The 17,172-nt window shown below is 39.2% G+C and overlaps 2 protein-coding genes across 5 annotated transcripts in view; one reads left to right on the top strand and one right to left on the bottom strand.

Moving 5' to 3' along the window:
- The window catches only part of acsbg2 (acyl-CoA synthetase bubblegum family member 2), a 29,657-nt gene extending 18,503 nt beyond the window's left edge, over positions 1-11,154 (bottom strand). The window contains exons 1-2 of one of the 2 annotated variants that reach the window (XM_058072906.2): positions 10,985-11,154; positions 244-376 (exon numbers count right to left, since the gene is read on the bottom strand). In XM_058072906.2, the coding sequence (XP_057928889.2) occupies positions 244-353 (110 nt within the window). In that variant the 5' untranslated portion in view covers positions 354-376; positions 10,985-11,154. Of the gene's footprint in view, positions 1-243; positions 377-5,646; positions 5,812-10,984 lie in introns of those variants that run through there. The other variant, XM_058072905.2, reaches the window with a different exon arrangement.
- A 1,337-nt stretch (positions 11,155-12,491) lies between these two features.
- The window catches only part of rfx2 (regulatory factor X, 2 (influences HLA class II expression)), a 42,418-nt gene continuing 37,737 nt past the window's right edge, over positions 12,492-17,172 (top strand). Inside the window, exon 1 of one of the 3 annotated variants that reach the window (XM_078789946.1) lies at positions 12,492-13,092. The gene's annotated coding sequence lies outside the window, so the exon portion shown is untranslated. The remainder of the gene's footprint in view (positions 13,093-17,172) is intronic. The other 2 variants (XM_058072909.2, XM_058072912.2) reach the window with 2 other exon arrangements.

The raw sequence follows: 17,172 nt of genomic DNA, 5'->3' as shown, positions 1-17,172 counted from the left end.
TTAAACTTTCATATCAAGGCGGGGGCCTCAAATAGTGTCCTGCGGGCCACATTTAGCCCGCGGGCCGCGTGTTTGAGACCCCTGCCTTACACAATCCCTGACTAAGCAGGACATCAGTAGATCACATGTAAGGTTCAAAGATATGTACTCAATATTCAAAAAAAGGTGGACTTCCTCAACATTATTTGTATTGTGGTCTCCACTGCTAAAATACATACATTATTATGGTAATGTGTAACGTACTTGGCTTTATCCAAAATGGGGTCAACGGAGGCTGTGTTGTCGCCCGAACCACAGCGCAACTCCATGAGGCCAACAGAGTGGGGCTGCTGATGCCCACCGTCCTCAGACATGGTGGCGGACTCACACACGGTCACTGAAAAAAAAACAGGAGGTTGTTGACAACAAGTTCGTCACTTCCAGTCCAGTAATTCTGCTGCAAATGATGAATAAGTAAAACACTCTCTATTGAGTCAAGTGCAAAAATACTATCGGATAACGGATGGGTAGTTTTTGCAGCGGAATACAACACCCAAACAACACGACGTGGTGTTGAAACCTTGCTCCCCTGCTCTAATTACATGACGGTAGTACACGCACAAGACTCACACCTGGGTGTTTTAGTTCAGGTTATTTGGGTTTTGTCACACCTTACACCAGGGGTCTCAAACTCAATTTACCTGGGGGCCACTGGAGCTAGGGTCTGGGAGAGAGTGGGCCGCATCAGGTTTTCCAACAAAAAAAAAAAAACGCATTTATTAAAAACAGAAAAATGAATAAACTTTGCTTTGGTTTCGATTTTCTACAATAAAAGCTCTGATAAAACATTCCACTGTTCTCAAATATCTTACTTTTTATTTTTCTACACAAAATAAGATTAAAAAAAATAAAACATCAAGAATAAAGACAATCAATCAATCAGTAATAAATAAATAAATATAATAATAATAATAATAATAAAAGGGCAAATAATAAAAACTTAAGAAAGCACATATAGTTGTTGGGTAGACAAATGATTTTTTTCAGATTAAAATGAACAAAGCATTATTAGAGCCCTGTAGACATGACAAAACACGACTATAGTCACATTTATACTCTTTTTATTTACAACATATTGCGCAACTGCAGGGTCTTGAGACACATGCTAACTCGCAAACTAGAGAGCTAGCGACCTAAACGGTAGCCTCCAAGTTATTTCCTTTAAACTTAAATAGCCAAAAACTTACCACTTCCACACGGATAGGGAGGATAACTATTAACAGTTATTTAACCTTTAACATGAACATGAGTCAAACGTAATAATATTTTCTGGGTACATGATACCATACAGCACTTTCATATCAAGGCGGGGGGCCTCAAACTAGTGTCCTGCGGGCCACATTTGGCCCACGGGCCGCGTGTTTGAGACCCCCTGCCTTACACCATAGAACCATTGAGCTCACTTGTTATGCTTGTCGTCTCATTCAATGCCGCTGATAGTTTGACGTATATACAGCATTCCATAGAAATACACAGACACAATGCAAATATGGTGGCTAAAAATGTTTCAGCCCAGTGTTGTTTGCCCCGACCTCTGCTCTCTTTGGGATGTCATAACCTGGGAGTGAAATCACGCGCCACAGCGGACTCGTCTGCCTTTCGTGACCTGTTGCCCAGTTATGACTGGCCTGGCAGGACAGCTGCGTTCGCGTGATTGGGTCACAGACCAAAGGCCAAATATTTCTCATCGTCCTTTGCAACGGGTGTCAAACCCGTTTGACCTGTGGGCTACAGCTTTGACTGAAAAACTGTTCTGGTTGTGTTAGAGAAGACGCTTCACATCCAAGCAGGTTTATTGGTTCATGCTCAAAGACTAGATAGGACAGCGCTGATCCAAGCATTTATTCAGTCAGGTTTTTGGTGGTGTAAACGAAAGTTGTTACAATCCGGTAGAGTGAAGGTAGGTGACCAAACCACCACAAAAAAAATAAATATTGTTAAAATACGGTAGAGTGAAGGTAGGTGACCAAACCACCACAAAAAATAAAATATTGTTAAAATACGGTAGAGTGAAGGTAGGTGACCAAACCACCACAAAAAATGTAAATATTGTTAAAATACGGTAGAGTGAAGGTAGGTGACCAAACCACCAAAAAAAATAAAATATTGTTAAAATACGGTAGAGTGAAGGTAGGTGACCAAACCACCACAAAAAAAATAAATATTGTTAAAATACGGTAGAGTGAAGGTAGGTGACCAAACCACCAAAAAAAATAAAATATTGTTAAAATACGGTAGAGTGAAGGTAGGTGACCAAACCACCAAAAAAAATTAAATATTGTTAAAATACGGTAGAGTGAAGGTAGGTGACCAAACCACCAAAAAAAATAAAATATTGTTAAAATACGGTAGAGTGAAGGTAGGTGACCAAACCACCAAAAAAAATAAAATATTGTTAAAATACGGTAGAGTGAAGGTAGGTGACCAAACCACCAAAAAAAAACCAAAATATTGTTAAAATCCGGTAGAGTGAAGGTAGGTGACCAAACCACCACAAAAAATGTAAATATTGTTAAAATACGGTAGAGTGAAGGTAGGTGACCAAACCACCAAAAAAAATAAAATATTGTTAAAATACGGTAGAGTGAAGGTAGGTGACCAAACCACCACAAAAAAAATAAATATTGTTAAAATACGGTAGAGTGAAGGTAGGTGACCAAACCACCAAAAAAAATAAAATATTGTTAAAATACGGTAGAGTGAAGGTAGGTGACCAAACCACCAAAAAAAATAAAATATTGTTAAAATACGGTAGAGTGAAGGTAGGTGACCAAACCACCAAAAAAAATAAAATATTGTTAAAATACGGTAGAGTGAAGGTAGGTGACCAAACCACCAAAAAAAAACCAAAATATTGTTAAAATCCGGTAGAGTGAAGGTAGGTGACCAAACCACCACAAAAAATGTAAATATTGTTAAAATACGGTAGAGTGAAGGTAGGTGACCAAACCACCAAAAAAAATAAAATATTGTTAAAATACGGTAGAGTGAAGGTAGGTGACCAAACCACCACAAAAAAAATAAATATTGTTAAAATACGGTAGAGTGAAGGTAGGTGACCAAACCACCAAAAAAAATAAAATATTGTTAAAATACGGTAGAGTGAAGGTAGGTGACCAAACCACCAAAAAAAATAAAATATTGTTAAAATACGGTAGAGTGAAGGTAGGTGACCAAACCACCAAAAAAAATAAAATATTGTTAAAATACGGTAGAGTGAAGGTAGGTGACCAAACCACCAAAAAAAATAAAATATTGTTAAAATACGGTAGAGTGAAGGTAGGTGACCAAACCACCAAAAAAAATAAAATATTGTTAAAATACGGTAGAGTGAAGGTAGGTGACCAAACCACCACAAAAAAATTAAATATTGTTAAAATACGGTAGAGTGAAGGTAGGTGACCAAACCACCAAAAAAAATAAAATATTGTTAAAATACGGTAGAGTGAAGGTAGGTGACCAAACCACCACAAAAAAATTAAATATTGTTAAAATACGGTAGAGTGAAGGTAGGTGACCAAACCACCAAAAAAAATAAAATATTGTTAAAATACGGTAGAGTGAAGGTAGGTGACCAAACCACCAAAAAAAATAAAATATTGTTAAAATACGGTAGAGTGAAGGTAGGTGACCAAACCACCAAAAAAAATAAAATATTGTTAAAATACGGTAGAGTGAAGGTAGGTGACCAAACCACCAAAAAAAATAAAATATTGTTAAAATACGGTAGAGTGAAGGTAGGTGACCAAACCACCAAAAAAAACCCAAAATATTGTTAAAATACGGTAGAGTGAAGGTAGGTGACCAAACCACCAAAAAAAATAAAATATTGTTAAAATACGGTAGAGTAAAGGTAGTTGACCAAACCACCAAAAAAAATAAAATATTGTTAAAATACGGTAGAGTGAAGGTAGGTGACCAAACCACCACAAAAAAAAATTATATATTGCGCGCAGTACAAATTTTCGGAAAAACTCAATATTTACGGCCTCCGTGGGCCACAAAAACTGATGTGCCGGGCCAAATTTAGTCCCCCGTCCCTTGAGTTTGACACTTGCGCTTTATAGTATGACACATATTTCCCATTCAATCTCCAAATAAAAATGCTGGAACCTACCCTAGCTAACTTTGGGCGAGAGGCGGGGTGCACCCTGGACTGATCTTCTGCCTGTATGACCGACATGCTAGGCCGACCGTGAGCGAGATTGTAATTCCAAGTCACGGGTGGAAATATATTACTGTAGGACAGTGATCATGTGACTGACTGACTGTCAGCTGACCCTGTGGCCACTCTCAGCGCTGCATGAGTCAGGGGATAAAGCTGATGTTGACGTGATGATACAAAAAAAGCAGATGTTAATTACATTTTGTTCCTCTTTGTTTTCCTAAAGTATTCCTAAAGCCATGACTCTGGAGCAATATTTGTTTCCTAAAATGTCCACTAGAGAGCTTGTTTCAAAACATGACCACAGCTATTTCCCCCCTCTTGAAGGTTTACTGGAAACAAGCGTGGGATAAGCGTTCCTCCCCTATACAACGTCTCAAAAACCAAAACAGAATCGAGATTGCCTGATGTGTTTTTTTTTCATCATTTTTTTCACGATTGTGCTGGATAATAACAATGCTATATGAGTCCAGCTTAAAGCTTCAACAATTGATGACTCCATCCATTAATCAACCACTATTTTGTTTTTTTTTTTTCAAAATGTAAATATCCTTTCAAAATGTTTTTTTCAAAATGTAAATATCCTGGCGGCACGGTGATCTAGTGGTTAGCGCGCAGACCTCACAGCTAGGAGACCAAGGTTTTTCATGCGTGGGTTTTCTCCGGGTACTCCGGTTTCCTCCCACATTCCAAAAACATGCTAGGTTAATTGGCGACTCCAAATTGTCCATAGGTATGAATGTGAGTGTGAATGGTTGTTTGTCTATATGTGCCCTGTGATTGGCTGGCCACCAGTCCAGTGAATGTAAATATCCTTTGACTGAATTCAGCCTCTCAAACACGGATGTTCTACCTGAGCAACAATTGGAGTGATACACCGAACAACTCAACTCTTACATGCTTTTTTATGTCACAACCCAAAATGTTTTCCTCAAATCAAACTGATTGTCCAAAACCAGATCTTGTGTTTTCTTGTGTCGTTGAAATGAACATGGATAAGGACTAGGTTTCTATTGATCAGGCCTAAGCATGATTTATGTCCTTCACCAGCTACCCCCTCTTAAAATACAGTACCCTCTCGGCATCTTCAGTATATGACCACACTGCTTCCTTTGACGTGTAAATCTCATGGAGACCTTAAACGCACCGTCTCCTTGGTGTCTTTTGTAAGCAGGTAGTCCTCTCAATTCACAACAAAACGCTTGGTGGGTTACACCCTTGCTGCACTAGACCAGTTCTCCACGTGTCATTAGAAGCACGACTGCAACATTCAACATCACAGAGCGAAAACGTGATTTGAAATATTCAAGTCGTATGAAAATCCAGAAATGCTACCGTGATTTTTTACGATAATGAAAATGAACCACGCCAATCCTGTACGTGGATGAGTTTGTTCAAGCTCTATGGGAAAAATGCAGTACAAATGAACTCAAAATACTCACATTGCATTGCTGGAAAACTGATCGTTGGCCTGGTTGGGATTTTGGTGTCTCGCTGTACAATCGACCTCGTTCTGATCTTATTCACTTTTGTCTGCAAAATGTTAATCTCTCAGCGTGTCTACAACATCATTCATTTTCAAACAGCAGCCGGCTTGGTTGGTCCCTCCCCCTGAAAAAAACCCCACCCGCCCCGGCTTGCCGGCTTCCTTCTTCCACACTCCCACCCTCCCCCATACCGGAGTAACAGGATTGGACGAAAATGCTCACACCACAAGCCCCATTTTCCATATAAGGTCACGCAAGCCAAAAGAATAAGGCGGGGGGAAGTTGTTGCAAAGGATCCACGCACACACACACACACACACACACACTCACACACTCTCTCTTAACAATCCTACTATCAAAACTATAACCCATCCCCCTGCAGATACACACACACACACACACACACACAGGCAAACATGCTGCAGTTGTGCTGGTCGAGGTTACTACTGGGCAAACTGTCCTATGCAAATGACTCTTTCATACACGACACAAACTCTCACTTCCTATGACATTAATTATTAAAAACACTGATCCCGATTCATCATCTGGTTATATTTTATCTTCCCTTTAAATTCATCTAGTTTTATTGTCATTAACATAACAAGGAATCACTTTAAATGTATTGTTGCGGTCCAATTAAAAACCACATATGCAAAAAAAACAATTAATTTGTCAGATTAAAAATGTACACAGTTTGCAGTTATGATCGCATATATAGTTGAACATAAAGGTTTTATTTACCTTAACAGAAAGTGTCCACCTTGGAGACAATCTGCACCTTGTATGAAATGAATACAGGTTTGTGGGACAACACAGGCCCTCATTTAAAACCGCAATGATCTACGATTTAAAACAGAGGTCTCAAACAAGTGGCCCGCAGGACACTAGTTTGAGGCCCCCGCCTTGATATGAAAGTTTAATGTTAGTGCGGCCCGCGCAAGTTTGATATGGATGCTGTATGGTATCATGTACCCAGAAAAAATTATTACGTTTGATTCATGTTCATGTTAAAGGTTAAATAACTGTTAATAGTTATCCTCCCTATCCGTGTGGAAGTGGTAAGTTTTTGGCTATTTCAGTTTAAAGGAAATAACTTGAAGGCTACCGTTTAGGTCGCTAGCTCTCTAGTTTGCAAGTTAGCATGTGTCTCAAGACCCTGCAGTTGCGCAATATGTTGTAAATAAAAAGAGTATAAATGTGACTATAGTCGTGTTTTGTCATGTCTACAGGGCTCTAATAATGCTTTGTTCATTTTAATCTGGAAAAAAAATAATTAGTCTACCCACCAACTATATGTGCTTTCTTAAGTTTTTATTATTTGCCGTTTTATTATTATTATTAATATTTATTACTGATTGATTGATTTTCTTTATTCTTGATTTGTTTTATTATTTTTCATCTTATTTTGTGTAGAAAAATAAAAAGAAAGATATTTGAGAACAGTGGAATGTTTTATCAGAGCGTTTCTTGTAGAAAATCAGAACCAAAGCAAAGTTTTAAAATTTTTCTGTTTTTAATAAATGCATTTTTTTTGTTTTGTTTTGGAAAACCTGATGCGGCCCAGCCTTGCCCAGACCCTAGCTCCAGTGGCCCCCAGGTAAACTGAGTTTGAGACCCCTGATTTAAAACGTTTTTGCTGACTGAACATCTGGATAATTATGACAACAACCGGTCAGCGTTGCTGAATAAAACCTTGACCAAAATTCAAGTAATTACCAAACAGAAATAGTAAAAACCAGTCTCTATGCACACGTCTGATGTATAGGCTTTTCTCAAAGCTGATGGTGTGACCGCGGTTATCACTTATAATGTTTGCAAACAAAAAAAAATAAAGCGATGTCAGCTTAGTCTCGCTGATCCTGTACTTCTAGTTCTTGTAGGGAAATATGGCCTGACATACAAGACACTTGAGAAAAAGAAAGACCTCTGCAGGAAGACGAAGAGGAAGACAATATAAAAATGCCTTTCAGAACATAATATACCTTGCTTATCACTACACATTTGATTTAAACTACTTTAAAAGCTACATAAACTACACCAAACATACAATCAAGCCTTATTACACAGGCATCTCATCTGTATGCCGTCATCTCTCTGTATAGCAAGATCGGTCTCAGCCAATTGCGAGCAGCGATGAAGCCACAGAACCACCTCGCCATAGTGTCACATGACAACCGAGGTTCAGCGTACGCATGCGTTAACACAAGTGAACGTCTGTCGGCTGTGACAGCTGCTGACGTGACATTCACCGGGGGGGTTACTTTCAGTCACTGACATCCTCACTGAACCACAAGCATGTTTACCTCACAAATAATCTATGCAAGGAATTAACCTGAAGATCTAACATGTACATTTTGGAAGTACCCGTTGTGGACGGAAATAAACTAAACTAACGAGTTCTGGAAACTTGTTGAGCTGTGAATTATCTCAGTACTGTACTTTGCTGGGAATGTAATTTATGCAGTGCTAATTATATTCTCAATTCCCGTATTGTAATTAAAAAAAAAAATGTCACGAGAAGAAACACGATGCACAAGATTGGGTTTGTGAAGTACAATGAAAAATATGACGGGACAACCCTTTTTATTTCACTAAACAATTCATTCATTCATTCATTTTCTACCGCTTTTTCCTCACGAGGGTCGCGGGGGATGCTGGAGCCTATCCCAGCTGTCTATGGGCGAGAGGCGGGGTACACCCTGGACTGGTCGCCAGCCAATCACAGGGCACATATAGACAAACAACCATTCACACTCACATTCATACCTATGGACAATTTGGAGTCGCTAATTAACCTAGCATGTTTTTGGAATGTGGGAGGAAACCCATTATGGTATTTTATCATTATATATCAAGGTCGGGCGGCACGGCGGTCGAGTGGTTAGCGTGCAGACCTCACAGCTAGGAGACCAGGGTTCAATTCCACCCTCGACCATCTCTGTGTGGAGTTTGCATGTTCTCCCTGTGGGTTTTCTCCGGGTCTCCGGTTTCCTCCCACATTCCAAAAACATGCTAGCTTAATTGGCCACTCCAAATTGTCCATAGGTATGAATGTGAGTGTGAATGGTTGTTTGTCTATATGTGCCCTGTGATTGGCCGGCCACCAGTCCAGGGTGTACCCCGCCCTTCGCCTGAATTCAGCTGGGATAGGCTCCAGCATACCCCCACAATCCTAGTGAGGATAAGCTGAAAGAAAGTTGAAATAGTTAACAAAACTGGAAAATTAGCTGTAATTTTGCAAGAATAAAGTCAAAATATTGAGAAAAAATTGGCAATTTGACAAGAATAAATTTGTAATATTATGAAAAAAAATAATGTCATTTTTAGAAGCAATGACTGGAAAATATTAAAGAATATTCTTCAAAGTTGTAAAATTATGAAATAGATTTGTAATTTTTTTTAAATTAGGTTGGGGAAAAAGTTCTAATATGTGAATAAAATCATAATATTACTCAAAGAAAATTTTGAAGAAAGTTGAAATATTTGGAATGTTTTTTTTTTATGTAGGAAGACCTCAATAAAATGTGGGTTTTCTCCGGGTACTCCGGTTTCCTCCCACATTCCAAAAATATGCTAGGCTAATTAGCCACTCCAAATTGTCCATAGGTATGAATGTGAGTGTGAATGGTTGTTTGTCTATATGTGCCCTGTGATTGGCTGGCCACCAGTCCAGGGTGTACCCCGCCTCTTGCCCAAAGACAGCTGGGATAGGCTCCAGCACCCCCCGCGACCCTCGGGAGGAAAAAGCGGTAGAAAATGACTGACTGACTGACTGAAATACCATAATAATGCAGTATTTCCTTTCACATGTCCTCCTGTGGAATGGCTGCTGTGACATGTATTTATCACAAGCAATTCGCACTGTTAAACATGTGCAGCATTTCTCAAAATTCTGGCTTTTCAACTGTATTAAAGAGCTATATATTCGTTTGGAACACACCATTTTGCGCTGCTCTGTCTTCATTTTGTCGCCCAAATGTCTCAGTGAATGTTGACTGTGAGGACAAAAGCTACAATCCACACATCTTTTTGTTTCCCAGGTGAGAGAACGTGATCTCTTGGATGTTTGCAGTGGGCAAGTTTGTTTTGTTGCCTTTTATGTTGCTGTAATAAATTAAGAGTTGGAGTTGCTCATGCAAGGAAAACACCGCCTGTAGTGTTTTGGCATTTGCAAGTATGGCTACATGTTCACTAATAGCTGATATGGGTGTTCTGGTGTCAGATTATAGCCCAATTATACAGTATACAGTATTTTTTTAATTGAGGGAAAACTAACTAGAGATCTCACTGTCAAAGCATATGGCACCACCTTATGGAATGTTTGCATATAGCATTACACAATAATTCCCATTAATAGAGTAAATATTGTGGGATGTGTACGTTTGAATTATTCTGATCAATCTTACCTGATAAGTGCAGCCAATGACTCCACTTAACTGAACTTAAGATCAGGCTCTGTTCGGAGTCATACATTTCTATTGCGCATGCGTCATGTGTATGAGCGTACATTGCAGTGTACAGGCAACTTCCGTGCCGTTTTCTTAGTATTTGTGAAGAGTGTGATACTCACAAACCACCTCAGCGAAATCATGGCCAATTTTTAATTAACACATGAATAATCAAGTTTGTAGTTCTAAACGTAATTAAGGCGTTTTACTCGTTTTTTGTCTCTTCTACGATGTTACGTTTTTCACAACGTAATATGCAAATTAGATGCTGGCGTCATCTCGCGCCTTCTTGGGCAGCCAATAGCTACTCTTCTTACTGGCAAGTTGGCAAAGCGATGATCTATGGTGGGGAAATCATGGCGGATTCACACGAGATAGAAAAAGCAAGCCGAAATAAACACATACACGTTCTAAACCAAGCCCCGAAAAAGTCTCCGAATGTCTATGATACAGGGTGGTAAGGCTCCATCGCTGGAAATTCGCCGTTTATGGCGCACTCCATTTCGCTATACTTCAGTTGAACGCACTCAAACCGTTAAGTGCGGGAATTGAAACACAGTAAAAACACTCGTAAAATAAGCCGTATATAAAATACACAATTTACACAGTGTGCATTATTAATAAATCATTATTATTCATCATTCATGGCAATAGAGTATAATTATTTGAGCCGTCTCACACAATGTAAAAAGTTCGTCACTGTTTATAAGGTGGACAATTACGACCGTTTTACATGAAATGCTAATGCTAGTGATAACTAAAATGGTTCAAACTAAGCTATTGCTGCCCAAACTGTGAGAATACGGAAATATCTCATTTAAGTTAAGTATTTCAAAGCAACATACCTTCAAGATGTCAAGGGAATTGACGACGGCTCCACGTTTGTGTTATCAGATCGGAAAATGGTTTATGCTCCGCAGGTCTAATCACAAAACTGTGTTGTTTCTTTTATTCTTTGATGACGCACGTCAAAGGATAAACTCTTTGAAATACGTATTTCAAAGCGTTAAACACGTCGACACTCGACTTTCAGTGTCGACACTTTTAATACATAAAGTTGTTCGAATATTGGCTGATTTATTCAGAGAATTTAGATTAAATATGTATTTGCTGGCAATGGCAACAGGTGGGCGGAACCATTACAATATCCGTGTTATATGTCCCAGAGTGGTATCGTACTTGCATTTTGCTTGAACATTTTTTTGATATTACGTTGTCTTATATTGTGTTGAATTTTATTTATTAATTTTTTGTTTTGTTTTATTAGCAGTACTGGCCCTGTTTACTTTGTTTTTGGGTTGATACCAAAATGCTAATGTTCCAAATGCACTGTTCACACAAGGAGAGTATTAGTATTTAGTATTAGTATTAATACGTGTGTGAGATTAAAATCCATAATTGAAGGGCTCAGGACATATATAACATTTTATATAATTTGATGTAATTGTTCTGATGTGATTACATTGTATGCTTTTACCAGGTTGCAAGTCAGTATGAGAGCTTCCTGTCTAATCAGACTTGTTTTTTATTAAGCAGGGTCTTATTTGCTAGATTAACCATTTGTAGTTTGTAGTTTTTACTCAGGATGACGTTATGTTATATTATGGGATGGTTATTGCTACATCATAGTTATTTTAGTACAGAAATAGATCTCTGCTGCCACTATGTGGTGAAAATCCGAAGTTCAGAAAAATATTGTCGCTGTTGGGAGTATGAACTTGTGATATTAATATTAAAAATACGTTTTAATATGGATGTTTCTTGTTCCTCTTACCATTTATGAGTTGCTGTGGTAATATATAAAATGTATACTTTTACGCTATACATGTAAATATGCATGTATTATTTGACATTTTCCATTCCATTTACACAATTGTTTATTGGTTACGTTTTGGGGGGGTTTTAATGTCTTAATTTACACGCACAAATTGTACGGTGTCATGACAAATTAAGATAAAAGCAGATGACAACTGACAATGGACGCCTTAAAAGTTGTAACCGGTGAGTGTGCATGACTGATGACACAACGAACCAATGAAAAGTCAATCATTTTCCACCACTTCCTGGTAAAGACCGCCCCCCAGTGTGGTTCAATCTTTTACGCTATGTGTGTAAATATGCATTTATTATTTGACATTTTCCACTCCATTAACACAATTGTTTATTGGTTACGTTTTTGGGGGGGTTTAATGTCTTAATTTACACGCACAAACTGTACGGTGTCATGACAAATTAAGATAAAAGCAGATGACAACTGACAATGGACGCCTTAAAAGTTGTAACCGGTGAGTGTGCATGACTGATGACACAACGAACCAATGAAAAGTCAAATCATTTTCCACCACTTCCTGGTAAAGACCGCCCCCCAGTGGTTCAATATGGCAGTTATGCGGAACATGGGCTGGGCTTGTCACTTCAAGCCCGCCCCCAGCGTCGAGCGGACCCTGACGTAGCCACTCCTGGGTAGCAACAGTTGCCTTGAGACCCCGTCGCGCCATAGTGACTGTAGCCGTGGAGACAGTTACTTACCAACGGGCGCAACACTCAGCAACAGCAGCAGCAACAGAAGAAGCAGCAGCATCTGGAGGTCACGGAGATAGTAGAACGACACGGGCACAACTTTTTCCTCCAAACTAAGGTGACTAAATTCTTTACAACTCATTTGTCGTGTAAGAATAGTGCGATGACATGGACGCCATATTAACTCCGCTGGGCTATTTTTTCCACAGCATAACTTAAACGAGTTCAAACGTGGGTTTCCATGTACCAGTTAGCTGATGCGTACGCCTTTAAACCTAATGTCATGTTTCAAAATGTCTACTTCACGTCTTTTGTTGGGTGTTCCAAGTTGGGAGTGTTTTCGACATCACTTTACACTTGTTGCTATGTTGTGTGGAGTATTTAAAGCGGTCTCGCGCGAAGGGTCAACCTAACTTGACACTCTTCAAACCGGGTGAGCTTTTAGCTTGATGCTAACGTGGGTAAGTCTCGCGTTATGTTGAATGCATGTATGTATGTATGTATGCGCGTGTGTGTGTGGCGTTCGCATCGTTTTCTGGTTTGGCAGCGGCAGCCATGTCCTGTTCGACAAAACTGTAGTTTTTTTCTCTCCCAGTGGTACTCAAGCAGGTGGCAAGCAGTGCGAGCTAGCTTTAGCTAAGTTTGTTCCACCCTGGAACGGGCTCCACGACACGTCCGCCTGAAGTTGCACTCTTTTGTTGGGCTTCCGTGTACCACTTTAGAATACAATGATCGCCATTTCGATCAATCACAAGCTGATATATACGAGTAAAACCAACCAATACAAGTGAGCGGGTCGATCCAAACATCGACATAGTCGATACCAGTATAGTAGTATCATCACATGATCGATACTACCCCGATGAGATAATATATTTGTTTCAGTTATATTAGTTTAATGTACTTTATGTTTATGTCCATAAACGTCTGTTGTGGTGTTAAAATTTTGTAGATATTTAATGTCATATTTTTTCCAAACTCATCATTGGACACAATTGGGCTTTGAGTGCAAAAATCCAAAGAATTTTAACGCGAACTAATAGTATTTTATTAACGTGGTTTGCACTATTTACTTTTATTTTCAATTGTATGTAATAGGAGGCGGCACAGCCGTTGAGTGGTTAGCGCGCAGACCTCACAGCTAGGAGGACCATGGTTCGATTCCGTGCATGCGTGGGTTTTCTCCGGGTACTCCGGTTTCCTCCTACATTCCACAAAAAAATGCTAGGTTAATTGGCGACTCCAAATTGTCCATAGGTATGAATGTGAGTGTGAATGGTTGTTTGTCTATATGTGCCCTGTGATTGGCTGGCGACCGGTCCAGGGTGTACACCGCCTCTCCCCTGAAGACAGCTGGGATAGGCTCCAGCACCCACGCGACCCTCGTGACGAAAAAGCGGTAGAAAATGAATGAATGTATGTAATAGAAGTTTTATTTTATAAATATTTTTACATTTGTACAAGTTGTCAATGTGTTTTATTGAGATTATAATCATGATCAACATTTTAAAGGGAAAAAAAAATCAAAAACTCATTCAAAGAGCTTGAAAAATAGCCAAGTCCAGTTTTTGTCCAGTGTTTTAAAGTCATTATAATCAAATTCAACAAATTAAAATGCATCCGTTTCGACCATATCTGTCAATATTTACTTGGCATCCATCCATCCATCCATCCTGATTGTTAGCATACTAAAGCTAGGTGGCACTATATGTTTGATTGATTTTCACTGATCTTTAATGGCACACAAAGTTGGCTATAGAGACATGGATTCTACCAAAATGAAAGATTAAACTCCTGTCTTTCATCAGATGAAAACGTTTGTTTCTACCTTTTTTTTGTTCTTGAGTAATCAGCACTACAACATAGGTGAGTTTCGCAATCATATCAATTCCCGACTTGAAAAGGGAGAAAAACAGCTTTTTGCTATGAAGTGAAATCCATTAGTGGAGAGTTGCATCATCACAACCTTTTTGCCTCTCACACAAAAAAAACACAATAGATGTATAAACACTGTATGTTGTCGGGATGGGGCGTTCAGGTTTATTAAAAAAAACAAAAAAAAAACAGTTAAGCCACCAAAGATCTGAATCTGAATTCACAGTGCCCAGATCTACTGTACATGTTCCCGACTGTAAATACACGAATATCGGTATAGGTTGGACATGAATGTATCCCATTTATATACATTTTCCAAGACCAAATGGGTACATGTGTTTTCCAAACTATAAAAGTCAGCAGAATCCATTAAAAGCAGAATCCATTTTTATTAGTTTTACAATGTGGCTTCTTGCCAGCCTTTTACATACCTAGACCCCCCCCCACCCCCCGCCCCTCTTTGGGAGTCTGTTCTGTTTGTCTCCAGGGGGACAGTAATTCTAATGAAGGATCTTTTCAGAGACAGCTGTCAGGTGCTCGGTCATTTGTAATGCTGCTTAGCACTGAAGCATCAAGAAGAATCTTTACGGAATCAGCGTGCATCTAATTAAAACCAGGAAACTTTCAAATGTGTACTGTATTCCCATAAACTGCATTTTTATGCCAATTTTTTTTGTTAATTAAAATTACTAACTGCATGTTATTGGAAGAGGAAAGCACCAGGGAAGAAAACCTACCTCCACCCCCCTCCCAGAAAACACCCATAAGGCCAACCTCCAGCTTGAGAGTGACAGAAATTGTTATGTTTACATGGCAACTTCATATACAAATACACCCTAGTTGTGGAAGAAAAAAAATTGTTATTCTTTACAATGGCAGTGTTTCAATCAGGTTATTTTCGTCTCCCTCTGTGGTTAAAAAAAAGTGCATACTTGTGGCTTGTAGAGGCAGGCCAGAAAGAAAAGGGGCTTGAATCGCAGAATTAGCGGGACGCAGCCTGTGGTTGATGTATTCCTTTGCTCTTATGATGAAAATACCGCACCCCTAAACATACTACTTCACTTCAGAATAATAGTTACACTGGTTCTAAAGTACATTTCACTTTAAAACGGTCATTTGCAAACAGGCATGCGGTATAGTCCAACATTTTTGTGAATGTGGGTTGTACGCCAGGGGTCTCAAACTCAATTTACTTGGGGGCCACTGGAGCTAGGGTCTGGGTGAGACTGGGCCACATCAGGTTTTCCCAAAAAAAAAAACAACGCATTTATTAAAAACAGAAAAAGATACAAACTTTTTCAGTGCTTTGGTTCTGATTTTCTACAATAAAAGCTCTGATAAAACATTCCACTGTTCTCAAATATCTTCATTTTTATTTTTCTGCACAAAATAAGATGAAAAATAAATAAACAAATCAAGAATAAAGAAAATCAATCAATCAGTAATAAATAAATATAATAATAATAATAATAAAAACTTAAGAAAGCACATATAGTTGGTGGGTAGACAAATGATTTTTTTCAGATTAAAATGAACAAAGCATTATTAGAGCCCTGTAGACATGACAAAACACGACTATAGTCACATTTATACTCTTTTTATTTACAACATATTGCACAACTGCAGGGTCTTGAGACCCATGCTAACTCGCAAACTAGAGAGCTAGCGACCTAAGCGGTAGCCTCCAAGTTATTTCCTTTAAACTTAAATAGCCAAAAACATACCACTTCCACACGGATAGGGAGGATAACTATTAACAGTTATTTAACCTTTAACATGAACATGAATCAAACGTAATAATATTTTCTGGGTACATGATACCATACAGCATCCATATCAAACTTGCGTGGGGCCGCACTAACATTAAACTTTCATATCAAGGCGGGGGCCTCGTGTTTGAGACCCCTGGTGTACGCCGTTCAGACCCATGTGTGTTGTAAAGTGTCGCTTTCAGGAGGACAGCTGCAGTGGTCTCTTGACCTGTCACAGCTTTTGGTCACATGATCCATGTGTGTGTGTGTGTGTACACGAGGTTTGTGTGTTTGCTGATGCTGTAAATAGCTGATCTCGATGAGGCCCACTGCGGCCCCCCAGAGAAGAAGTCCACTCTGCAGCGTTACAGATATAGCCCACGGACAGCGTCGGTGTCATCAGTATCATTGCTGCTGTTTGCACTTGAGCATAACATCGCATTTGCACACTGATGTGACGCCCCAACCACGCATGTGTGTGTGTGTGTGTGTGTGTGTGTGTGTGTGCCCTCCGCTGTCTGAACTCATTGTTAATGGGATTTCCTGTAACTGAAGTCAAATGCATGTCAGGGAATCACAGAGCAAAGAGAATCTGAGCGGAGAATGCCTTGTGGGGCTCGTTAAGCGGTTGTTTAAAGCACGTTGATGAGTCAGTTTGACAATGCGAAGTAAACTGATTTCAACTCGCAAAAAACAAAACAATTAGACCGTTTCGTAAGAAATGGTGGAAATTGTCTACTTGACTCGAGTGATTATTGAAATCATTGTGGACGTAGGTTGCTAGGATACAAGGCAACAAATCTTGTCATCTGCCCAAAAAAAAACGTCAACACTGATTGGCACATGCGCTGCTGCAGCAAGTCCAAACCCGTTGTGAAGTGAAATGT

Source organism: Doryrhamphus excisus, linkage group LG4, assembly GCF_037039965.1.
Source record: "Doryrhamphus excisus strain RoL-2023G ecotype Guam linkage group LG4, RoL_Dexc_Guam_v1.1, whole genome shotgun sequence".
In the NCBI taxonomy this organism is placed as follows: domain Eukaryota; kingdom Metazoa; phylum Chordata; class Actinopteri; order Syngnathiformes; family Syngnathidae; genus Doryrhamphus; species Doryrhamphus excisus.
The sequence above is the reverse complement of the archived record's forward strand: the minus strand, read 5'-3'. Positions and strand labels throughout refer to the sequence as shown.